The following is a 25,962-nucleotide window of genomic DNA, read 5'->3' on the forward strand; positions in this document are numbered from 1 at the left end:
TTATTATTTGTATGAGATGAGTAAGTAGTTCATACATTCGAGATATTCAAAAAAATTTAATAATATATATTTATAAAATTTGAGTTTACTCATTTGTATAATTTAATCTAAATTTAAACTTGGATTTGTTTGTTTAGTGAAATAACCGATCTTTATCATTCATTTAATAACTTAAACTTAAATATTTTATATACACAATTTTATATATTTGAACTAGATATGCATATATTATATAACAAACCAGCCTATATTTCAGTTCATAAATTATCAAGCAGTTTTCAACGAATTTAAAAAGTAGAAAAATTCTAGGCCATAATACTTTTCTACTTAGTTTTAAATCCTTCACAGATAGGAATATTTTTAATTGATTTTCTATTAAATTTTGTTGATATATTGGGTATTTAACATTTTTATACATTTTAATTGAATTATTATCATTTAACTTTGTTATGAAATGAGTAGTTATTTGTAAAGACCTAGAAAATAGAATTTAAAAATGTAATATTTATTTCTTTTTATAATTTATATTACATAATAAAAAATAAAATTAAAAATTAAAGAAAAAAGGAAAATGGAACCAGGACAGATAAACCAACAAAAGCAACCTAAGAAAAAATGGAATCGGCTTTCATTTCAAGTTAGAACGTATTGGGCTTTCTCCCTCTCTTTTTTTGACATCCAACCCACATATAAAACATTAACAAAATGGTTAGATATTTGTTTATTTTTTACTCTCTCTTGCTAAGAGAGAAAAAAAAAACCCTTCAAGGATTTATAAACTTCTTTTCTCTTTCATATTGTATTTTCTTCTTATTTTCTTCATGTCTTGTTAAATGTAAGAGTCATTTGAATTTCAATGTGTTTCTTGAATTTATTTATTTATAAAAATTTTGTTTTGTACGTTTATTCCTTGTGTTTTAGGGTTGAATGTTTTTTACGACTTCACTACCCATAAATATTTTATTTATAATGAATTTATTTATTTTATTTATAAATATCATATGGCCATTGGATATCTGATATGAATTTTTATCATCAAGACTTAGTCCTCTTTAATTTCACTAGAAGACATTTAGTTCTTAACTATAAGATTAAAAATTGTCGCAAAAGAATACTTAAGATTAAATTCTTATTTTCTTAAGCATTTAGATTTCAATAAATTATTCAATCCGGCGAACAGTTAAAAATCGAATTAAATTAAAACGTACTTTGGGAATTTTATGAAATTGATAGAAACCCGATCTTAGCAACTTTCTTACTTTCATAAGCTTATTTTCTAGCTGCAATTATTTGTGTGCTTTTTTTCTAAAAAAAACATTATTCATTGCTTAATTTATTAATTTTAATAATTATCATTTCTCTCAACCCATATATTCAAAACCATCTTTTTTTTTGTTTCACATCTATCAGAATATTTGCTTCAATATCTGATCAAGGATTGTTATCCAGACTTTGTATTTTTTTTTAATTGCTCCTCATAATGATGTCGTACTCATCATCGTCACATCAAAACATAAGTTAATTATATAAATATAGGTATATGAATTTTTTTTATCAGCAAATATAGTATATGAATGATGTAATCTTAAAAACTATACATAGTATCATTAAATAAAAACGTGCCTATGTGGCTAATGCAGTGTATATCTCTCACAGTCGCATTGACTATAGCCATACGAATTTGACATCATAAGTTTCTAGGTTCTCATAATTCCATGGTTGTCATTGGTAAGCAATGTACAGTGTAAATCCACTTATCCATGTAGCCATGTGCATGTCGTGAAGCACGATTGTAACACCAAAAATCTCTAACCAAAAATAGAACAACAATTCTTTTATGCTTCTCTTGTTCTCTCTTCTTGTCGCCTTCTTTCTCACTCATGTAGGATGTTGAATCACTGAATCTTTTTTCAGATAAAGACTCCTTTATCAAACTTCATTAATGTGACGTCTAAAAAAGAAAAGAAAAGAAAAAAAAAAACCTCCATATGTAGAAGGATGGCAACTGCAAAAAAAAAATCATAATATATCATATAGTCGCCCACATTAGACATGCTTTATTTAGTATTAGTTGTTTATTTCATGAATTATTTCGTATAGTACACAGTTGAATCAGTAAAGATTCCATTTGATCACATTATTAAAAAAATGGAGATTTGTGACTCTCCTAACTACGAATATTTAAATTTCTTTATTTATATATGCAAATAAAAAAAATACTTGAAACAAGCATCGTGCGTTATATGTTTTCCAAATTCCATTAATCTATCCAATTGCCAGTGGATGTTTGGCTTATTGTTATTGCTTCTTTCCGTCTATTTTACTTTGTCATTTATTGGATATGAAAAAAAAGGGAATCTTGAAACTTTACATACAGTGGGAGGACACAACATTATCTTTTAAGAGTATAAACTTTATTTTTACTATCACATACAATAATTTTACTTTATTTAAGAATTAGGATAAATGGTACAGCATAAATATTTTTTTTACCACTTTTTAAGACGTTTTTTAAAGATAAATTATAGCAGAATTTTAGCCTTAAAAAAATAATACTTTGAATATAGATGATTAATTCTAATCATATCATTTATGGATTTGGAATCGAAACCTTTATAATGATTAATTGAAAATTATCAGCAATTTTTTGAAAACAAAAATCGCATGTTATTATAAGTTCTTAATTCCCTACTAATGACAGAATTTGTAGCATTGAAGTCGTTTCCATTAACTATATGTCATTAATGTTGTACTAATTTGTTTAGAGAATTTAATGATGTTCAGTTATGCAGATGTGTTCCGACCAGAAATAGAAGAAACATTATCTGGACAAACACATGTTGATGCTTATATATGCATTAGCAATACGTCAAATGAAAAGGGGAAAGCATTAGAACTGCTGTGTTGATGTAGTTCTTTGAGGCATAATCTGTCACACATGCTGCATATGCACTTCCCATGTTCTGCGGAAAACAAATCAGAGAATAACGAAACAATACAATTAACTATATATTTTATTTTAAAAATGGGCATTTGTTAGAATAAACACAAAGGAAGAGAAAAGAAACCCTAGTTTAATAACGTTGAATTTGATGCATAATATAAATCTCTCACGTGTAGTGTTTGATAAGAAGTAACAACATTGGTGTGCTAAGGTATAACGATTAGTGTGGAATGGGATTGATATTTTGAAGCATGTGGGACCACACGTGTGTCTTTTTGCCCTGCTTCTGTATGCATGTACAGCTTAAATTTTGCAGAATAAAGGAAGAAATGAAGAAGGGAAATGCAGGTGTTGTGGACTGAAAGCGATTATTCACCTGCCCTGTGGTTAGGGTTCAAAAAGATGTTAAATTCAACTTTCTTGTTTTTAGGGTGCCAATAAATCAAGACACTTACAACGTGAAATCCTTGTATGTTTTTGAAAAACTTTGGGTAGTCTTCCCTGTCTAACTCAATCTCTATTCCTCCTTCAATTATTATTTTTTAATTCTTTTTACTCTTCTTATATAATGTATAATAGACTGAATTATACTGCAATTTCCGTAGGTATACTTTTTATATTATTAAATTTTTTTATATTGATTATTTAAATTAAACATTAATTTTGTAGAATTGAATTATTCTTTATCTTAAATTACAACAATATCTCTTTTTAGAAGTATAATATATAGTAAATGTTAAGCATATAATGTTTTCTAGATAACTAAGAAAGTTAGAAGAGAGATGAAAATAGATTAATGTTCTACTTTGCATTCACCATTAAACTTTTTTTTTAATATATTTCTTAATTTTGCATTCAAATTTAATTAAAATTTTACTTATTAATACATTGCATCAAATATTTTTATTCTTTGGATAAACAAAATTTAAACATGCTACAAATAATACGAAACTTCTTGATCTATCCACTGTGTATTATATTTTTATTTTTAAGTTTAATAAGTTTTATATTGTATTTGAAGAATTTGTTTAATGTGATTTTTAATTTTTGTTTTGTTTTCGATTTACTCTTTATTTTATTTAAAAGAAATTAATATGAGTTTTTTTTGGTTAAACTTACATTGACACTTTTTGAATGGTGATTTTTAGATTTTCTAATATTTCATTTTGTTCATAAATAACTTTGACAATGTCTTCCGTTAATGTTGTTTATGAGGCGACGACGTGGAGAGACAACAATGTTGGGAGGCGATGACGTCGATGACATAGAGGCAATGACATGTGAAATGTCTGTGAAGAGAAGAAGAGAGGATACATAAATGAATTAAGAGAAGAGATGATGCGTGAATGAATTGAAATAAGAGGAAGAGATACTATGAGATGTGGTTTACTAATAGTCATAATATTTTTAAATATATTTTCAATTTTGTCATCGCGTCCAACTTATTATGATAGGTGTTGAACTAACCGTCATAATAAAAACTTATTATGAGAGGTCTTTTTGGTCTATTGTGATAAGTTTTGAATATAATTTCAAATTCTACACAGCATCTACTTATTATAAGTTTTTTTTACTATTCATACTTTTATTAGAAAAATATCATTGATTTTTTTCACTAGTGATAAAAAATAGAGAAAAATAAAACATTATAAAAGTCCAAAGTTATTAATGCATAATCACATAATGTTAACACAAATTTAATAATGAAAAAAGAGAGGATATTGTCTCTTTTTAAATAAAATAAGGATTGAATTAATGACAGAAGAAATTAAAAAATTATATTAAATAAATCCCTTAAATATTGAAAAAAATATATATTTATTTCACACGTTATCCTCACTGAGCAAAAATTTATTCTTAAACAATTATATCTACACCATCTCCACAATTTGAATAAATTAAAAAGAAAAAAATTAATAATTGAAGATAACTTTATTCTACAATATAACTAGTTATCAAAATCAAAAGCATGAAATGTAAATTAAAAATAACTTGTTATAAGTCTGATTTGATATTATTAGAACGTAAGAATGGAAAGGCAGAATTGTTTTACCTTGATGGGAAAGGGATTGAAAATGTCATTTTTGTCCCTGACCTGCCCAAATCCACCCGTATCTTGAACAGGGGCAGGGAGGACAAAACGCACCCCACTCTGTGCTGTCTGGTCCTTATGGCTTAATCAAACTGTTGTTGTACAAGGGACTTGCTTGGTGGTGAGCCACTTCTCTTTTCGTGTGGGGCTCATTCAATTGCTACAAATTAGTGGTTGGCGCATTTGTGGAGATGTGAGTTTCTCTACCTTATCGACTTTATTATCGTTAGCAGCTGGAATACTTTATACATAAATTAATGTTATAGTACCACTAACAGTAAAAACACAACATCAAAAACACAACATTTGGTCAAATTCCAAACATGGAGTCTACAACAAATTGTATCGTGTTTCTTCTGTAAACAATATATGTCTACATACATATACTATCTATACAAACTAAGAAAATAATTCTGATTACAAAACTTGTCACTCAGAAAATTTACAAAGTGAACTTGGAATAACATTAGATCAGTCACAAAGGCCAAGCAATCCTGAATCAGTCTCCAATGAATTGTGTGTTTGAAATCAACGAACTGGCAGTTTTCTCTCTTTTACATTATACCACATATCAATCCATATACTGTGATTAAAGCCATTATGAGAGAATGATCCGTGCCAGCAGCCAAATCCAACGTTAGAACATCGTTACTCAGTACAACACCTGAGGGTGAGTGTTTTTGCTTTGCCTGCACAATTTCCAAAAGAAACATCAATACCGGTTTCAAATTTAAGTAATTGGTTAAATTAATCATGTGGGTGTTTGTGTGATTAGGAAAATCATATAGAGGGGTAATTAATTAATTACCTCGGCAACTATTTGTCCATCGGTGTTCACGATCCTAAATGCTTCTGCTTTGCCACCGATTCTTACTATGCTGTACTTTTGGCACCCCACAGAAATTTGGCAAGCTACTTTCCCTTTGATCATTTGGTTACATCTTTTTACTTGGAACCACGGTTGTTCCTGGCTGCCAAAATCTGAACTGATGCATCTGTGTCCTTCCCAACATCCAAGAGCTAGTAATCTCTGCAAAATACAGTTAAAAGGAATAGGTCAGTCATTAAAATCTCGTAGAATGATTTACAAGGCGAAAAATAGCAACAATGGCTTGGTTTAAGCCATTCTTGGCATATGGGGTGTGGTATTTGAGTGATTTGTACCTTCTTTATGGTGCAGAGAACTTTGCCTCGTAGATCCATGAGATTAACCTCTCTTCTACCCTTTCTGTCGTAGTTGTCAACTCTGTAAACGATGTCACCATTTGAGTCATAGACAGTGCATCCATTGGAGTGGAAGACGAGTGATTTCAACCATAGAGTGTATGTTTCTCTTTTGGATGTGAGACACTGAGTCTGAGGAGATGTTGGTAACTGAGGGTAAACCTTAGCCATTTTGCAGTGTTTGATTGAGAGAAGGACTGTGTTGTGTGAAGGTGTGGAATAAGGGAATGGTCTTATGCAACTTATTTATATGCCTACCCGACCCCACTTTCTTTCAAGCACCTTTTGGAGATAATTCTATTTAATATATACAACACCACTTCTTCAACGACTTATAATTACTTAATCAATATCTGCAAAAAAAACAATGATGTGGATTAAACCCCCGGATTAATTAACCCCCTTAATTTCATCTCAGGCACTATATACATTTACTATATTATTTATGTCTTTGTTTTGCCTGTTATAATCATCCTATATATGTGGATCAAGCACTAATCCACCTTTCTAGGATTAAATTTAATCTAATGGAAAACCGAAAACACATATGAAAGCACGAAGCTTATTTCTCATGATTGTAGTACATAAAGTTGAAAAGCTTTTCCATTCCACTCAGTCACATTCTTCTGAACTACTCGCTAAGATTTTCACAAAAAGCGAATGTGTGTCAGAAACACTGCCATGAGTTTTATTCTTTAAAAAATAAGCATTAACTTACTGCTATACATTTTTATCAAATATTTTATAATTTTGTTTATCAGCACTATCATAAGCAAAAATATACTCATTAATACAATAGGTTTAACTAATGGGTGAACAATTTATTTTGTCGTATACTGTCTTGGAATATAAGTTGGTGTTTTAAAAGAACATTGGTTGATTCTTGAAAAAAAACATTGACATGTAAAAGGTAAACATCAGTATCATTTACGAACTTAAATACAGCATTTTTGCTGAGTTTAAATGAAAGTAATTGGTTGAGAAATTCGGTAAAGTGGAGTTAGCTATAGGAAGAAACGTTACAGAAAGGAACATAAGGAAAGAAGTGAGAAGGAACGTAAGGACGAAATGGAGAGTGGTCATATTCCATTAGAGCACGTTTAAGGCATTGGATTGGGCGTGGAAAACACCATGAAAATTAAAATATAGAAAGGAGCAGCCAACGAGGCAGTGTTCAATGCAGATGAGTTAGTTTATGTGTTCTGACTTTCATTTGAAAACTATTATATACAATTAACTAAGCATGCACTTATCAGAAAAAGGTTTTCTATTTCGTGGCATTAGCTGAAAACTTTGAGGGACAAAAGTTATAGATAGGATTTAAAACTAAAAATCGCTTTTGAAATGTCATTATAGTGCAGACAATGGTTGTGTAGTTATCTGTTAAAAAAATGGACGGCTGTGGCAGTTGATGTCACGAACACAGGAGATAAATTATTTTTTATTGTATACTTATCGGCTACAGTATAATTAATGATTATCCATTCTACCTCTTTTTACTTTAGGAGCTAAATGGGTGTCATTAGGTACACATAATATGCATTATTATTATTAGCACTGAACCAAAAGCCACTGCTTGCATCATAACCATTATAACTTGAATTGGCTTCGTCAACTTAACTTCATGGAGCTATAAAGGGTGTCGGAGGAAAGGGTTTGACTTTTTCTAAGACATCATTATACTATAAAGCCGGGAATACCAATTATATTAGATAAAAAATTAATATTTTCTGCCCATGTTTATGTATTTTATTGCATGATTTTAAGTGTTAATATTATGGCTCAGTACTTATTATTGAGAATCGGGGTGAGTAATCTCATATTTAATTAGATATAAATTTGTTTTCTACAATTTTTGAGGTAAAAGTGATATTATTAGAGATTTTATATTATAAAATGAATTAATAATATATAAATTAATACAAATTTTATTTTATAATTTAGTTTTATAAAATTAAGTTAAGCTTAAAATTTATATACTAATATGATATTAAGATATTTAAAACTTATTTTATTAATGAAATTTGTTATTTAATAGATTTATCATATTATTCCACATCAAATTACTATTAGATAATGTTATATATATATATATATATATATATAAATATAAATATACATCATGAATCATCTATCTATGCACATACCTTTGATGTTGTTATAAACTTTTGGCCAATTGTTGTCTTGAAATGCAGTTCCAGAAAAGACAGACAGAGAAACAGTAATAGCCAAGCTATATAGAAACCTCAGGAAAATTAAGGATATCACTATGGATGAAAGAAACTGTCTTTGTGTGTGTATGTATATATATAATAACATGGTGGTAGAAGCAAACATCAAATTAAACTCTCTTCCTGTTAAGAGATATACATCAACAAACACCATGCATTAATTACACCCCAATTATCATAAATAAATAATTTTAAATTTTCGTAATATTTCTTTAAAAATAGGAAAAAATTTCATGTACCTCTCTTCGTTTTTCTATGCCCAATTAAAAAAAAATACTTTCTACTATATTTTAACGTGAAATTGTTATTTTATTGGAGTTGGATAGAGGTTGAGAAAAAAAAATGGAGTGTTTGTGTATCACCACCCTTAAAAATAATCAACTACGGGATTTTCAAAATGACCGAATACTTCATACTTATAATATAGTTAGCTAATAAAAAAAATAATATATTAATATTGATAAAAATTTCATTGTTCCATGGTTTAATTTGGCAAGCCCCCGGTAATAGACATTATTTTTATCACGCAGCCTGAAAAGGGAAATTATATGCCAAATCATACGATAAGGATTAATTAAGCTTTTTTTAAAAACAAAGATTGGATGATATATATAAAGCGAAGATGAAAGTGGACAAAAAATGTTATGTAATTAGGGTCTTATAATATATAACCCGGTCTGCTGATATATACTTGGTCTCTCATTTAACACGTTTTTATCAAAACTTCATGTTCTACGAAGTGCGATGGAACATCGTACCAAAAGTACTAGAAAAAAAAACTTGTCAATCAGCTGTGCTATTTGTATTTGACTACTTCAAAACAGATTTGAATTCTGTGTCTTACTAATAAACTGGAGTGGATTTGCTAATTACAAAATGAAATACCGTTGCCATAAACTAGATTATCTAAATAAATGAATTTAAGAGGATAACTAATATGGGCATTAAATTAAACAAAAGCAATGAATAAACACATTTCAAATAACACATGCATAATTTTGTACGTCTTACTTTTGTGTTGCTAAAATATACTTTTAGGAAATTATATCTTTAAACATATTTTTAAGCAATTATAAATTAAATTTTTTAAGATTAAATATTTTATTAAAATTAACACGTAAGAAAGTGTGTTAAAATGGCTAAAAGGATTACCTAAAAATAATAAGAAAAATAGGAGGTGAAACGTTAAACTAGTAAATAAATGAAATACAAAATTAATAGTTAATTATTAAGTTTTTTACGGAATAATTTTATTGGTGAAATGAAAAACAAATTAAAAGTCAGTTCGTTTAATTGGATGCGTTAAGCATGATTAAAAGACTAAAAACCTCTTAAAACAGATAAAGGTCAAGTTCGTATTTAAAAGTTAATAATTATATTATTTGATGTTTTGTCATTTGTTTGTAATAATATTTAAATGTGCTCTATATCTTTATAAACGCGTAAGCCATTAAAGGCGCACATTTTAATATAAAATAAAACAAAGAGGTAAAAATATTTTATAATGGTTTTTTTGTCTTTTCAATTATTTTTTCTTCAATGTTAATTATATTTCATAACTTTCTTTCGAATTTGATAGCTAAGACCACTTGAACAACAAAAAATTAAAAGCATTTACTCTTTTTATTTTTAAATTTATTACTTATTTCATTTTTTATTCTAAATTTCCTATTCAAGAAAAGAAATGAAACAACCACAAATACCTAACTTGTGCTTATTAATATATTTAGTTGATGATACGTATGTTATCATACTCAGATTACGTGCATTAACATTTTGTACAACAATCATAGTTCTTTAATGTCATCACCTAACACTTATAATACCATATACATTGGGATGGACATGGTTATACGTACGAGTTTTAATAGATATGATCGTATGTGTTTTTATGAATAAATCACTGAGAGATTTTATATTTACATACTACAATTTAGAAAATTCTAAGTTTTAACATCTTTTTCATATTAGAATAATAAGAAAATGTTTATCATGCTTTTAGAAAACTATTTTGGAAAAAAAAATGAAAAGTTTGACTCGATTGTATTATATTATAAATTTTGTCTTATACTTTTCCTCTCCTACCATTTATTTGTCATTTATCATAGAAAGTTATTTTGTTATAAATTATATTTTAGTATAAATGAGTGATAAAAATTTCATAATATTTTAGTAAAAACACGATCAAGTATATTTATTTTTAAATTTTTGTTTGTTCGCTTGATGTAAGGTCTAAAAAAATCTACAAGAGAAGCTAAATTAATACATATAGATAGATTGATAGATTTATGTTTCCCTTGACTTGGGCTCAGACAGACGATAGAGTCCAGTTTTGGCCCATTTAAGAAAAGATATATACATTACTAATGATGATATTAAAAAAAAGGCAAAATAGAAAATTAAAAGAATATGTGATTTGGATTGGAAAGTAATGTAATAAAAAAATATTATATATGTACGTAATTTTTATATGTAATCACCACGGTTACCCATTAAATATGAAACAAGATATTGAGAGGAAGAAATAAAAAATATTTTTTAATTTTAAAAAAATATCTTTGTTAAGAATTAAATATGTTTTAGTCTCTAAATCATTTATTAAAATTGTATAATATTATGTGGTAATTTTATTTCTATAATTTATAAAAAAAAAGGTATAAAATGTTAGCAAAAACAGTTAATAGAGTTAGAGTCTCTCTTCACTCATCTCTATTGACTCAACATGTTTCAAGTCTTCATGGACACGGAATCTCCACAAGTATCATGGTCAATAGTTCGAAAAATAGAAATATATTTAACATTTTGTTAATAACGAATTAAAATTTTAATTTTCTGATAAAAGTTGTAAATATTTTAAAAATAAGTAGTATATTGAAATAAAAAATAATAATACTTTATAGAATAATTATGTGATTATATATGTAAATTCCAATAGTATTTTTTAAGTAAAATAAAATAATCCATATCCAATTCTGTTAGGTTTATTTGCGTGATTGGATAACATTGGATGGTTGATAGTGTACCGAAACATTAAATAAGCCCAACAAACCTTGATAGCTTGATGGGCCCATGATCGCGGAGGTAGTGGTGACGCTGATGTTGATACTGAGCCCATGTATATTTCTGTAATAATACCTTTCCTCCTTCGTTCAATTATTTCGATGATATCCTAAAAAAAAGTTGAATCCAGTTTATAAAATTTACATTTATATTTTAATTTTTTAATTAATTATATGAGTTTAATAAAAATTTTGAGTTTAGATTATAAAAAATATTTAATTAAAATTTGGTCTGTTTATTTTATTTCTAATTTTATTACGTTTACTTTTATAAAAAGTTATTAAATTGATCTTTAAACTTTACTAATGTAGCAGTAGAAAACTATAAAATTTTATTTTAGTTTCACTCACAGGACATTAAAAAGAAAAACAAAAGATAATGATTCAAAATATGGTGGAATACTTAAGGTGAATATTTGTTCCATGCAATATAAGGGTTTAACAGACAAAATATAAGGGTTATCAATTTTGTTCTAACAAATTAATGATCGAAATAATAACTCCTCTGAACCAACACTTCTTATATTCATGGTTATAAAATATTTTCACAACTATGAAAATAAAAATAATTTTTTTGGTGATACTTCAACTTTATTTTCTTTAATTTTTCTAAACCTTATAATTTAAAATCTTAACCTAAAGTAATAGGAATTTGTAAACAAAGCTGAATTACGGGGCGCTGCAAAGTAAAAAGAAAAGGTGGAAAGAATGCTTAAGCGTGAAGTTAGATGTAATTATGGAGTAAAAGATTCTGCGTTATGTGATTTCCCTAATTTTAAAAGAAGTTGGAGCAATGGAAAATTTGAAAGTAAGAGAGAAAATATGGAGTTGAAACCCTATAAATAATTGGCTGAAGGCACTTCTAAGGTCACTAATTTCATAGTGGTTTTCCTTTAGCGAACTGTGTCTAACTCTAACCAAACTTGGAAAGTTCCAATTACTTGCTTTTGAATCAATTTTCATTACGAATGAGACAGATAAACTAACTTATAAGGATATTAGCAAAGAAAAGATGGTAGGGAATAAAGCAAAGCAAAGCAAAATCGGTCTCACGATAAGAATAACAACTAATAAGCACTATCCCCAACACATTATGCTCACTCAATTAGTGTCGGACAAACATGATCGATAATCTCCTATAAGAACAACTTTTGTTCATTAAGAATCATACCCAACTATTATATTATTATGTCTTACAAAATAGACTATGTTCTTTAATTAATTACTTCACTTAGTGATATTTATCATAGATTAACTTTTTTTAGTTGTTTCTAAGACTAATTTCCATCAATGGGATGATTCATCAAGGTAGTTAACATTTTTTAATATATATTTTCTGTTTGTAGTTATTATCAATAATGTAATTAAGTATTTATAAGTTGATTTTCAACTAATCATTCTACTTTATGTTGATTAAGGAGGCACGTTTTGGGAAGCTTGAAATTTTTTTATAAGGCACAAAAGCAAAGAGAAAAAAGAATGGTAAAGAAGGTATATGGATAGGAATATGTAACCAAATGAAGAGAGGTAAGAAAGAAGAGAGGGAAAGTGAAGTACTTGAGGAATTTGTGTTTGGTATGGAAGAGAGAGTATTTTGAAAAAGAAAAAGAAAAGAAGGAAAAAGCATGTGGGGGCCTTGATGAAAGGCAGGCACATGGGGGGATTCTCCATGGCAGGTGAAAGGAATGCTTACTGGAACATGAATGTGTGAGGATGCAACTTCCACAAAACATAAACCAGAGTTCTCACATTATATAAAGATAACATACTTTGACAACATTATTTTAATAATATTTTAACATTATTTACGTGTCATTATGTGATTAGTTTAAAATAACTCTACAATTAATAATAATAATCATAAGCATTCAACATTGACCAATCACAAAATGACACGTAAATGATGTTAAAATGTTGTAAAAAAAATATTGTTAAAATATTATTATCCTTATCTAAAACATTATTATTAATTAGGAAACTACATGTCCAGCATCAAATGCATTTTAAGAAACTTTAACTGCGTTTTGAAGGAGTCTTATTGTGCAATCTTATTAATTAGGTTCCTTCCTTTAAATATACTCAACCTCTTTAAAGAGGATCTTGCTTGGAAGCACTGTTCATTTCAACTTAAACAATATCTTCATTTGTCTTTTTCTTACCACCATTAATACAAAATGTCAAAATCAAATCAAGTGCTCTTCTTATTTAGTAACCTTCCCCTTTATCTATCAACATTACTTTTCTATCTATATATCTACCTAAGTTCTTCAAATACAAAACACCAACCACTTCTTCTTTTTTCAACCCTACTTTTTTATTTACTACATTTTAACTAACAACTTTCAAAATCAAAATAACATACTCAAATTAAAAAACTATATTCTTCTTAATTTTCAATAATGTTAATTTCGTTAACTTTGTATTATTACTATGAAGTATTTAGTAACATGGTTGATGGTTGATAAATTTATGTTAGAAAATTTAATTATCAATTTTTAGTTTATTGGTTTATTATTGATAAAAAAGAAAATAGAAAGAAAAAAAATAGGGTAGGAGGGGAATTGTTATATAAATGACTAAAAAATATAGTTTGACGCGTGACATTAGCTTTAATAATGGATTTAGATGGAGAACAACTGTGAACGTGGAATTTTGGAAGCATTTCGTTGCTTTTTCAAAAAGCACTTTTGCTTATCATATATATCACCTAACTAAACATCAACCATACAATTTAAATCATTGATTTGCTTATTAGTGATATTCTTAATAAAAAATATTTATTAAAATTGACTTTCCGCAATCGTTGTTCATTCGTGACATTGACTCTTAATGCAAAAAATAATTTTGTTGTTTAAGAAATTGATATCACATGATATGTACTTTTAGTATATTATTTTGGTAATTGAATGTGGGGGGAAATTACAAGTGATTTAGTTTGAAATTTATCATTTTCTTCACCCATTTTTAAACAAATTTCTCCTTTAATGCCCATGAGAAAAAAAATATAAAAAATGTTTTTTTAATAAATTAAAAATTATGTTATGCATTAAAATGTTCATACAATTTTTAATTTTTAACTTATTTAAAACTAATTTTAGTCCATAAAAATGTTTTATTTTTTCTTTTAATGCCAGGAATGCAAATTTGCTTAAATGTATACAAACACGAGAGTAATTATTAAAAAATAAAACATCTTTATTGTTTCTGTTTTAGTTTTCATAAAACAACACATATACTCTACTCATTAATACCTATTTTTATTAACTAGAGAATGTGAGATTTAAAAACGGGGGTATGGGAAGTAAATTTATGTTGTGCGAAAAGTCAATTCATGTCATTTTTTGTCTTTATTTATTTATTTGTTACAATAAATCGTGATATCTATTCTCATCACTCCAGAACTCGACCACAAAACAACAAACTAACGCCATTTTATTTTTACTTCAAATACATATTTGAATATTGTATTATCTTTTTATTTTTAAAGAAGTACAACATGAATTAATTAATGGGTTGTTTTACTTGAAGATTCTTAATTATTTAACTTTCTATTTATATGTAGAATTATCATTTTTTTTTTTACTTTTATCTTTTGAAAAATGTTTCTTTTAAGAAACATCCTGGCATATTTTTGAACGGCGTGTGAAACTTATTTGAATTGGCAAATGAGATTGAGAGAAAAGAGAGCGATAAATTGAAGTGATAACGATGGTTTAATGGAAGGATGAGAATACCAGGTTCTCGTGTGACGACATAGAAGACGTACATAGCAATCAGCACCTCCCTATGGGAAACACTAATCACTGCCAATAGCATTTTGAAAGAGAGAAATGCACAGTCCAAGTCCCAAGAACACAATGCACAAAAACAAAATAGTTTTTACCTTAAAGATATCCACAAACCGCCATTTTTAACATAATTCAAAATAAAAAGGTCCTTCTTTTTTTCATAGGCCTCACTCAGTGCCATCAAAATCCAAGCTTGGATAAACTCTCTTTGAATCCAAGTTTCATCCTCTTCTGGGTTGTCTTCAGACTTTAGTATAGTCCAGTGTCAGTGTCACCCTCTTCCTCACACCTCTCAAATCCACCATTTAAAACTCTATCAGTAGTGTGCATTTTCTGAACCTCTCAACTTGGCCAAGTTTGTATCTTTTTTTTTTTGGGTATAAATCCCTGCAAGTTCTGGGAAATTCAGTTTCATACCATCATTCTTTTTTGCTGAGTTGCACTTTTGTTGGGAAGACCACCTTGGCAGTGACTAACGAACGAGGAAGAAGAAGAAAAGAAGAAGAAGCAGAAGCAAGATAGTGTAGAAAATTTGGGAGAAGAACATGAAGTTGTGTACTTTATTGTTGTTGATTGGTTTGGTTTCCGTGCTCTCTTTTGTGGCTTCTGTCGGGTTGCCTTCAAATAATGAAGGTAAGAGTTAAGGCTGAGAACTCACTTTCTCTCTCAGATCTCGAGCTTTTACCTGTGTTGACTTCTGTTTGGATCACGTAGCAAAATTTACCATTTTTTGTTCTTGTGTGAACTTGGAAATTTTAAGATCGATTAATTGGTTTGCATTCTTGTCTTGGCTAACTACCGTATACATTCACAATAATGAAGCATTTACTCTGTTTCTTTTAATATATTTTTGAGTTGTAGAATTTGGTTTTTGTTCTCAGTTTCGGCACTTAGAAGATTCAAAGAAGCTGTTTATGAAGATCCACATAAGGCTTTGTCCAACTGGAATACTCTGGAGTCAGATCCTTGTGACTGGAATGGTGTTTCTTGCACTGCAACGCGAGATCATGTCATCAAGCTGTAAGATACCATGGATCCGTTATAACATGTAGTACATTTCTTTTGCTTATTAGTCCTCTCTTGCAATGGGACGAGCTTCATCAACCATGACTGAGATGTTAAATTAATGGCATACATTCCCGAGCTAGCACATTCCTAATACAACAGAGTGGATTCCCTTTTTTGCAGTAATATATCAGGGGCTTCGTTGAAGGGCTTTCTTGCTCCAGAATTTGGGAAAATCACATACATACAAGAACTGTATGTATCTTGTTTCTGCAATCCTTACATCATTCTCCAAACCTTAGTTAGTGATTGGGTGTTATTACCTTGACTTATAGCACTTCAATATCATGTTTGTGACTAATTTTTGGTTCTCATCGCTGCAGGATCTTACATGGCAACAATCTCATTGGAATAATACCTAAAGAATTGGGCATGCTGAAATCTCTTAAGGTGTTGGATTTGGGAATGAATCAGTTGTCTGGACCAATTCCTCCGGAGATTGGAAATTCGACCCAACTTATGAAAATGTAAAAGGACTTTATTCCAAAATTGGACTCTCAAATTATTTTGTGGACTTGTGTTTTGAATAACATGTATTCTTGCAGAAACCTGCAGTCCAACGGTTTGACTGGTAGGCTACCTCCGGAGCTAGGAAATTTGAAATACCTTCAAGAACTTCGACTGGACAGGAATAAGCTTCAAGGATCTCTTCCTGGTGGTAGCAGTTCAAATTTTTCTTCAAATATGCATGGGAAGTGAGTAAATATTTTTGAAAAACCAGTGTAGTTTGTTTAGGGATACGTTACACCATTAAAATTTGGATCTCAAACTGACTCGTTATTCCTATTCAGGTATGCCTCAGGTGTGAATTTAACTGCCTTCTGTCGTTCATCTCAGTTAAAAGTAGCAGATTTTTCATATAACTTTTTCGTTGGCAGCATACCCAAATGCTTGAAGTATCTTCCGAGGTATACTTTTGATCTTCTCGTTACGTTGGCATTTTAGTCAAACCTCCTTTCTCAGAAAAGGTAAAATCCATCATGCAGATCAAGCTTTCAAGGAAATTGTTTCCATATCAAAGACATAAAACAGAGGACTTTGGTGCAATGCGGTATGTATGACATAATATTTTTTGCATCTAAACATGAACCCATGTTTTGAGAATGGAATAATGGATAACTCAAACTTTTGTGAATCACGTATGCATTTGATCCCTTTTGCTACGATATACACATTACCTATAATAGCTGTTCCTTGTTTGTTTTACATCTAGGTGCTTCACCTGCCCAAAGTGGTCCAGTAGTGAACCCAAAGTCCGAATCTGCTACCAAACATGTAACCAAGCATCAAGAAACATCGAAACCTGCTTGGCTTTTGGCTCTAGAAATAGTGACGGGAACTATGGTTGGTTCTCTCTTTGTTATTGGTATTCTCACTGCAATTCAAAGGTGTAACAACAAATCATCTATCATCATACCTTGGAAAAAATCTGGAAGCGGAAAAGATTATCTGGCAATACATATAGGTTTGGTTTCTTTGCTTCCTATTATGTGATTACTACTGATATTTTTGTATAGATGTTTTGAACATTTAACTCTATCAATGAGCAGACTCGGAGATGTTGAAGGATGTGACGAGGTATAGCAGACAGGATCTTGAAGTGGCCTGTGAAGACTTCAGCAACGTAATTGGGTCCTCACCAGATAGCGTGGTGTACAAGGGTACGATGAAAGGTGGACCCGAGATTGCTGTAATCTCCCTCTGCATCAAGGAAGAAAATTGGACGGGATACCTTGAGCTCTATTTTCAAAGAGAGGTAAATGAAATGGAACACTCGTGTCATGCTTACAGTGTGCAAGAATTGAGAGAAAAATGATGAAACTACTCATTAAATTTTTCTGCTATCGATGCATTTCAGGTGGCAGACTTGGCAAGGTTAGATCATGATAACGCAGGAAAACTGCTAGGATATTGCAGAGAGAGCATTCCATTTACAAGGATGCTGGTTTTTGAATATGCATCAAACGGAACACTTTATGATCACCTACATTGTTGTAAGTCACAGTTCTTGCTCGTGTGCATGTCTTTTTGTTTCAGTTCCTTAAAACATGAATGAAATCATAATTGCAGATGGAGAAGGGTGCCAGTTGTCATGGACACGGCGTATGAAAATTATCATTGGCATTGCACGTGGACTCAAGTATTTGCACAATGAAATTGAGCCAGCATTCACCATCTCAGAGTTGAATTCCAATGCTGTTTACCTTACAGAAGATTTTTCCCCTAAGGTGTGTGTGCATGCATCTAGTTTAAGTTATAATTATGATTTTGCTGAATATCTTACTCGATGAACCTTAAATTTCAGCTGGTGGATTTTGAGAGTTGGAAGACAGTTCTTGAAAGATCAGAAAAAAATTCTGGTTCAGTTAGCAGCCAAGGAGCTGTTTGTGTTCTACCAAACTCCCTTGAAGCACGCCATGTTGACCCCAAAGGAAACATATATGCTTTTGGTGTACTTCTACTGGAGATAATCAGTGGAAGACCTCCATACTGCAAGGACAAAGGGTACTTGGTGGATTGGGTAAGAAACTTCCCAGAAAATTGATTGATTTTTCTATGGAATAATCACTTAAAGCATCAAATGTTGAATGTTAAACTCATGTGTTGCAGGCCAGGGACTATCTTGAAATGCCAGAAGTAATGTCATATGTGGTGGCTCCTGAGTTGAAGCATTTTAGATATGAAGACCTGAAAGCAATATGTGAGGTGATAACTCTTTGCATCAGTCCTGATCCCTCTGTACGTCCATCAATGCGTGAATTATGCATTATGTTGGAGAGCAGAATAGACACATCGATAAATGTGGAGCTAAAGGCATCATCTCTGGCTTGGGCTGAGCTAGCCCTTTCATCATAATTCACTCAATAATACTCAACTAACCACACACTACACACTGCTACTGAAGCAGACCTATAACCATAATGCATTTCTAACTTTAAATTTTCCTTTTTTATCTATTTAGTTTTGTTTCTCACCTGTAAATGATTGTTCACAAAAAAAGGGAATGTGCATCGTGAGGTAACCTTGTATAGCGGTGGTTGACACATGGAAATTGATAAATCAATGGAATTGGACAACTGTCTTTACTTCTCTCTTTTTTATGTTGAGGCTTTTGTCTGCTAAGCACAAAGTCTAGCTTTAAGTGTCTACCATTCTATCAAACATGTTCATATGAACATAAGAAAAGGACAGTTGTATGGCCTCTGGGTAATGCGTGATTGATGTGAGCCAACGATCAAACATGATTCTTAAAGCAAACGCATCATTAAGATTTTTGGATGCTTGAAATATTCCTTTGCAGCTGTTGGAATCTCTCTGTACTTGGCACAAAGTTTCCTAAATATTTTTTAAACGCATCAAACATGGATTCTGATTTTAATTTGCCTAATTATTTAAATAAAGTAATAGCAATTATTTTAGAATGAACTTAAGTATAATATTAAATTGGTTGTTGGAGATGGTTGAAGAGTGAACTGCATGACATTTCCGGATAAGATATTGCGGAAGAGTCAAGGATTGTGTTAGAGACAGACGCATCGTTGTGTGGAACTTTCAATCTTAATGTCTAGATCCATCGTACGTCTGTTTCTCAGAAAAGGACCAGTGGCCAGAGCCTAAAAATTATTAACATCCTAATATTAATTTTAGTGACAGGATGGTTGACGCCACTTTGAATGCATACCAGAAATTAGACATGTACAATTCATGTACTGTTCAGACAAAAAAAAGGAACTTGTTTTCTTTGTTACATTCACTTTGAAAATTAACAATATTGATTTAATGAAAATTGTCTTCTTTTTTATCTCTTTATAAAATACAAATTATTATTTTTATTTCATAAAATGGGTATATCTCGATTTCAATTCTATTGAACATTTTGTATATTGTCATTTTTTCAATATCTAAAATCACTACTTTTGTTTATTAAATTTATGTTAACATAAATGATATCATTCTAAAAATTAAAAAAAGTTTAAATATCACCAAAACACTAACTTGGAAATTAAAAGACTAAAGACAATTGATTTATATTTGTACATTCATTATGCTTAACGAATTTCACTTACATAAAACTCTTTATTTAAAATAAGAATTAATCAGTCCCTAAACTTTGAACATAAAATTAAAATTATTTTTTATTTCAATCTTTAGTTCATTTTAATTTACAAAATTTAAAAATAAATAAATACAATCTTTTTAACTATTGATATAATACATTTCAACTCAAATCTTAACATAAAAACTCAGATATAAAAAATTTAATATTATTAAACTAAAAGGAATATACCAGTTATTTTTTTAGTTTAAAACAAAAATATATCAAAACTTGAAATAGATTAATAGATCTAAATAGATTAATATATCATTTTGCACTTAAATTTATAAATTAAAATCATATTTATCACTTGAAATAATAATAGATCTAAATGAGAATGCACTTATTACGATACACAAATGAAAAATTATACGACATTCACAAATGAAAACCAAAAAACTGCTGTTGTACCACAAACGATGCAAAACTGAAATCCATTCTCATGAAATTAATTCATTCACTCTTTCAGCATTCATTCCCATGACAGCTAAACTAGATCATAGACAGCTAGATATGTAGAGACAATGAGACCCACTTATATATGTTTTTCATAACCCAACAAATTTCCAACTAACTTTCAAATTCGAGCAATAAAAACAAAATTTAGGGGATAAAAGTCAGTCAAAATTGGCGAGATCCACTATTTATGCTTGGAGCGTGAGTAGTGATTGTCATTTGGATTTCTCCTTCCACCGAAAACTGCCATTGCTTTCCTTATAGGAGGCTGGAAAGGAGCTTTCTTATCAGTGTGGTGGCTGAAGACACTGTCTGGTGTAAATAAGTCATCATCCTATACAGGGTAATTAAGTAAGTTCAGGTTAATGTGAAATTAATTTGACTGGGGGACAAACATGAAAGAATACGACATTCCCATGGGACATTAATCAATTAGATATATCAGTAGTTAAATACACAGAAATACACAGAACCTGTTTGCTGGTTTTCTTCTTCGTTTTGGGATAAAGTACCCTTTGAGGAAGTTGGTCTTCACGGAGAATGGGGTTCTTTGTAGCTGCAGCCCGTCCACCTTGGGGTAAAGGCAATGAAAACTGCACATCAAATCAGGTAAAAGTCATAAAGGAATAAATGTGTGTATCAAGGATTCTAAACATATCATCTGGTGAAATGGCATTGCCAGTAACTTATAGAATAATTCTTGACAAACGTTATTCTACAAATTAAAATCAACATCTGTCAACCAGAATAAGTGGGATAAAATTTCCTATTAAGTCTTACATATCCACAAGAAAGGTATCATATGCATCATACTCTTATTCCAAACCTACTATTTATTACTCATGCCATTGATGAATCAAGTTATCTAGTTAAAATGTCAACACTACAAAAAGCAAATAACCCCAAACTAGTGCACAAAACGTCTACCGCAGCGCACCTTCTATATTGAAAAAGACTAGCAACCTGAAGGACATAGGAAAATTAACCAAACACACACTGCTCACCTTTGTGCCACGTAATGTAACCCGTGGTCGGCGGCCTGCAACTACTATTCCATTTTCATTAACTGTGACAGCAACCTTTCTTAGTGTGCCGCCATTTCCACACTTTGGACAGAAAATTCTACCAATCTCAGCAGTCACAGTATAACAGGCATGGCACTTGAGTATCCATCTGGAATGGAAATGATTAAAAGATAAGAACACATTACAATTTTGCTATCATGCTGCATACTGTGTAGAATGAAAATATATAGACTAGAAATAGTAAACACATGTCATTATATAATAATAATGTAACAAAATGTTAAATGAAACATCTAGGTTGAATATGCATTCGAAATTTTCTTTCACATAGCAAAGATAGGTGTCCAATATTGTTGAAGCTACCTAAAATTACCTGTGCAGCTGGTGTATCTGCGTTCCTCCGGGTGCTCGTAAGCGCAAACCCATTTGGAGAAGAACGTTTTGCATTGCAAAGTCACCGGTTACACATGCTACGCTTGATTCAGACAAAGATCTAACCATCCAACTTTGCTCACTACCATCGTCATCAGCATATGAAAAGTCAGCAGCTACACTGGCCTGGCTTGCAATTTCCAAGTGATCTGATTGGCTATCAACTGTATCTATCCCACTGTCCCGTGGTTTAGTGACCACATCTGCATTGCCATCAGGTACTGTTTCCACCAATCCAGTATTGTCTGACTGGAGTTCTTCGGAAGATAAACTTGGCTTATTTTCCTCATCAAGAACTTCAAGAGAACCTTCCTCCAGTCTCATTTGCTGGAGAATCTCATATATACTTCCATTGTCTTTGTTCTCTTTTACCACCTCATTATTCTCAGACACAGCATTTTCAACTTGTTCAGGATCCCGTTCATGAACTTGCTGATTTAAAACACTAACATCCTCACCAACAATATCATCCTTTCCTTCCAAATCTTGTTCATCTTGAGTGCTCGATATAGACTCATGATACTCACGTCTAGCTTTCCTTCTCAAGTATCTCCTGTGAGTACTCCGACTGACAGCCGGCATCCAATCACCAGCATTGTCATCAAACTCGCCCTGCGACGCATCGACTCCATCAGCCACCATTGTTTTCCCCTCAATTTTTATCTCCTTTTTCTTAGGCGTGAATCTCCTAGGCTTCGTAAAACCATCCTCACCGCCGTCCTGAATCCCCGAATCAGCTTCACTCGTCCTCTCCACAGAACCGTCCACAGAGTGATCATCAGGAGAAACAATGTTCAAGTTCAGATCCTGCAAAGGAAGTATTTTCGAATTGGAATTCAAAGAGTCTTCCGCCTGTTCCAACGCCTCCCACTCTTGTAAATTAGGCACGTTAGAACCCCACCCCGGCATGTCCTTCTCTGGCAACCTCTTCACATTCAACGTCTGCACAGGGGGAGGGGCATCCCTGAGATTTTTGGTCCCATGAATCTGAGCCTCCAACGTGTAAGTCAGAGCTATGAGCTTGATATCAACATCAGATAGAGTTTGTAGGTCACCAGTAGCCCTAGCAAATTTGACAACTACAAAAGGAATATTTACATTAAAAGTCCAAATTTCGAACACATAATTTGAAGCAAAAAAAACAAGAAACATGAAATAGTATAGTAATTAACAAGCAAGCTTTAAAGTCCGAGGTTAGGTAAAATTAAGAATACCTTTATTGATGGATTCCGGGGAGGGTTCCATGGTTTGAATGGAGAAGGGGAGGAAAGAGAGTTTGTGGCGGGAAACGGGGTCACGGATTTCCTCCATAACTTCAGGGATGGAGATGAACTTGTCGGCGAGGCCGTGGAGCTTTTCGCCGGATTCGATTATCGCGTTGGCGTCCACAACGGCGACGGCGATGGCATTGGAAGATTCGGTGGTTTCCACCAAAACTGGAACGTTGTGCTGCGGTGGTGGAGGTGGCTGCTTCTTCACCACGTTGCTCCAGCATGACGCTGTCGCCGGAACTGAAGTTGGAGGTTCCTCCATGCGATGCAGAGAAAGAGAGAGAGGCGCGCGCGGGGTGAGTGTATTTTGATCTCTAAACCCTAGACGCTACAACAGAGAAAGGGTGCACTGTTTTTATTAAATATTTTAAATTATGTTCCAAATAATACTATAATTAAGTAATTGTTATATTCATAAGAATGTAATTTAACAGTTTGTTTTTTTATATTTAAAACCTTCAACTCTGTTAGTTTATATAAAAAAAGTTATTGTGAATAAATTCTTTAAGAAAATATTGTGAAATAAAAGAAATAATTTATTTTATTAAATGTATTTTTAGTCTTTGCTTCTTATATTTAAAATTAATTTTTAACCCTTATAATTTTAAAATACTTGTTGTGGGCAGATTTTCCTAAATATTATTAAAAATTCTACCTATGTTATAAATCTTTTATATGACAAATTATTTTGATTTTATATTGTAATTATTAAATGTCGTATTGTATATTTATTTTCCTTTTTACCATGTCCAATTTGAAAATATTTAAGTATAAAGCATTTGAAAAAAGAAAGGTGGTTAAAACATTTTTTAAATGCATTACTATAAATATTAATTTAAAATTTAAAAGAAAACAAAAAGTGACTAAGAACTAAAAATATATATTAATTTTTAACTTTCTATTTTGTAATGCAAACATGTCATATATACAATCTCAATAAAAAAAATATATTGACATAAATTATAATTATCTTTCCTATGTTTGTAACATAAAAATAAATGTCTTGTTTTATTATAGAGAGCGACAGTGAAGATTAAAGAGTGTGGAGTGCTTCAATATGAAACTTTTTTTAGACCGAAGTTAGTAATTAGGGTGTTGTGAAGGGTGTAATTATTCCATGTAACTTGTTTATGAATAAAGCAAAAGTGATACAAGATAAACTAACTTATACTACTGTATGATTGATAGACAGTTAATTTCATTAACTTTACATGAGAATTAAATATTAAAATTATGCTTTTGTTTGAGTATATTATTGATTAAAATCTATCACAGAATAAATTAGATCATTGAATTATAAAAATCAAATTTTAGGTTCTTCAAAAAATTTATTTTAAATCTAACCAACCAAATTATTGGATAAAATATAAATAATAATTATTGTAATTATTATTATATAACATTATGTATTTAGTTGACTTCTTATTTATTACCGGGTTGATGTACATTAAAAACAAAAATTTATGAAAATATTAAAGATAGTGGTTTTGGATAGATAATATATAGTATGATTATATGGTTAATTATCGTCTAAATAGTCAATTACCACATACGATAAGGTTATTAAGTTTGGATAGTTACTTAATCGACAATATGACTATACATTAGATTGAATGATCAATTAAACCATTTGGATGACGATGTTGAACCTAGACAATCACCTAACAAACTGTATAGTCATACATTAAATCGATCTAAACATTATCAAATCAGATCAACCTTAAAACTAATTAACCTATGATTAAAGCATGATTATTTTAGTTTAGATTGTAGTTACGCATTAATTATAACATTTATTGTTATTTGTCTAAGTTGATCTGACTTTGATATCAAAATACCTTTTACAGATAACATCCGGTTAGACATAACAATAACTTAGACTTTAAACAATACAGCGAAGACCTTGACCATATTAATTGCGAAGAACAATGGTGAAAATTAAGGATTATGAAGTGCTCCACTCTTCAATGTCATTAATAAATTCATTATTTTTCAAACTTTTTTAGACCAAAGTTAACGAAGAGGGTGTTGTTACTTATTAAGGAGGTGTAATTCTTTCATATAATTTGTTTAATATAAAATAAAAGTGGTATAATAAGACTTGTTCATACTATCATATCTTGTAGACATGAGCTCTATTAATAATACAATAATTATTATTGTATTACATTTATGTACTTGTTAGTTCTGATTTTTGAGCATTGAATGGTGATATAAAAACTAATTTTGTCATCTGAGACGTGAGAAGATGATATATAGCAGCAAATTAAAAGATATGT

General features: G+C 30.5%; 3 protein-coding genes across 3 annotated transcripts; 1 reads left to right on the forward strand and 2 right to left on the reverse strand.

The window, feature by feature from the left end:
• Window positions 1-5,314: 5,314 nt before the first annotated feature.
• LOC108347107 (protein LURP-one-related 4) lies at window positions 5,315-8,537 on the reverse strand. The gene is made up of 4 exons (XM_017586236.2): window positions 8,408-8,537; window positions 6,201-6,613; window positions 5,845-6,066; window positions 5,315-5,725 (listed from the first exon to the last, which is right to left on the reverse strand). The coding sequence occupies exons 2-4, from the start codon at window positions 6,429-6,431 to the stop codon at window positions 5,591-5,593; spliced, it is 588 nt and encodes a 195-aa protein (XP_017441725.1). The 5' UTR covers window positions 6,432-6,613; window positions 8,408-8,537; the 3' UTR covers window positions 5,315-5,590.
• Window positions 8,538-15,260: 6,723 nt separating this feature from the next.
• Window positions 15,261-19,496, forward strand: LOC108346201 (probable LRR receptor-like serine/threonine-protein kinase At1g63430). The gene is made up of 13 exons (XM_017585204.2): window positions 15,261-15,971; window positions 16,220-16,358; window positions 16,527-16,598; window positions 16,727-16,870; window positions 16,949-17,098; window positions 17,195-17,311; window positions 17,390-17,454; window positions 17,617-17,868; window positions 17,954-18,159; window positions 18,262-18,397; window positions 18,474-18,631; window positions 18,709-18,924; window positions 19,014-19,496. Exons 1-13 carry the CDS (start codon window positions 15,884-15,886, stop codon window positions 19,257-19,259), a joined length of 1,989 nt encoding a protein of 662 aa, XP_017440693.2. The 5' UTR covers window positions 15,261-15,883; the 3' UTR covers window positions 19,260-19,496.
• A 1,425-nt stretch (window positions 19,497-20,921) lies between these two features.
• LOC108347711 (RNA-binding NOB1-like protein) lies at window positions 20,922-24,044 on the reverse strand. Its single transcript, XM_017587128.2, has 5 exons — window positions 23,627-24,044; window positions 22,354-23,491; window positions 21,960-22,128; window positions 21,429-21,548; window positions 20,922-21,289 (listed from the first exon to the last, which is right to left on the reverse strand). The coding sequence occupies exons 1-5, from the start codon at window positions 23,943-23,945 to the stop codon at window positions 21,140-21,142; spliced, it is 1,896 nt and encodes a 631-aa protein (XP_017442617.1). The 5' UTR covers window positions 23,946-24,044; the 3' UTR covers window positions 20,922-21,139.
• Window positions 24,045-25,962: the final 1,918 nt, after the last annotated feature.

Source organism: Vigna angularis, chromosome 1 (genome assembly GCF_016808095.1).
Source record: "Vigna angularis cultivar LongXiaoDou No.4 chromosome 1, ASM1680809v1, whole genome shotgun sequence".
In the NCBI taxonomy this organism is placed as follows: domain Eukaryota; kingdom Viridiplantae; phylum Streptophyta; class Magnoliopsida; order Fabales; family Fabaceae; genus Vigna; species Vigna angularis.

Excerpts from the sequence above, each read along its gene's own strand:
- LOC108347107 (XM_017586236.2), bottom strand. The coding sequence starts at position 6,431 with ATGGCTAAGGTTTACCCTCAGTTACCAACATCTCCTCAGACTCAGTGT. Across the intron at positions 6,067-6,200 it reads TTCTCTGCACCATAAAGAAG|AGATTACTAGCTCTTGGATG; the intron begins GTACAAATCACT and ends TGTATTTTGCAG. Across the intron at positions 5,726-5,844 it reads ATGGACAAATAGTTGCCGAG|GCAAAGCAAAAACACTCACC; the intron begins GTAATTAATTAA and ends GAAATTGTGCAG.
- LOC108346201 (XM_017585204.2), top strand. The coding sequence starts at position 15,884 with ATGAAGTTGTGTACTTTATTGTTGTTGATTGGTTTGGTTTCCGTGCTC. Across the intron at positions 17,455-17,616 it reads GAGGACTTTGGTGCAATGCG|GTGCTTCACCTGCCCAAAGT; the intron begins GTATGTATGACA and ends TTTTACATCTAG. Across the intron at positions 18,925-19,013 it reads AAGGGTACTTGGTGGATTGG|GCCAGGGACTATCTTGAAAT; the intron begins GTAAGAAACTTC and ends CATGTGTTGCAG.
- LOC108347711 (XM_017587128.2), bottom strand. The coding sequence starts at position 23,945 with ATGGAGGAACCTCCAACTTCAGTTCCGGCGACAGCGTCATGCTGGAGC. Across the intron at positions 23,492-23,626 it reads CCCGGAATCCATCAATAAAG|TTGTCAAATTTGCTAGGGCT; the intron begins GTATTCTTAATT and ends TTCCTTTTGTAG. Across the intron at positions 21,290-21,428 it reads AGAAGAAAACCAGCAAACAG|GATGATGACTTATTTACACC; the intron begins GTTCTGTGTATT and ends TACCCTGTATAG.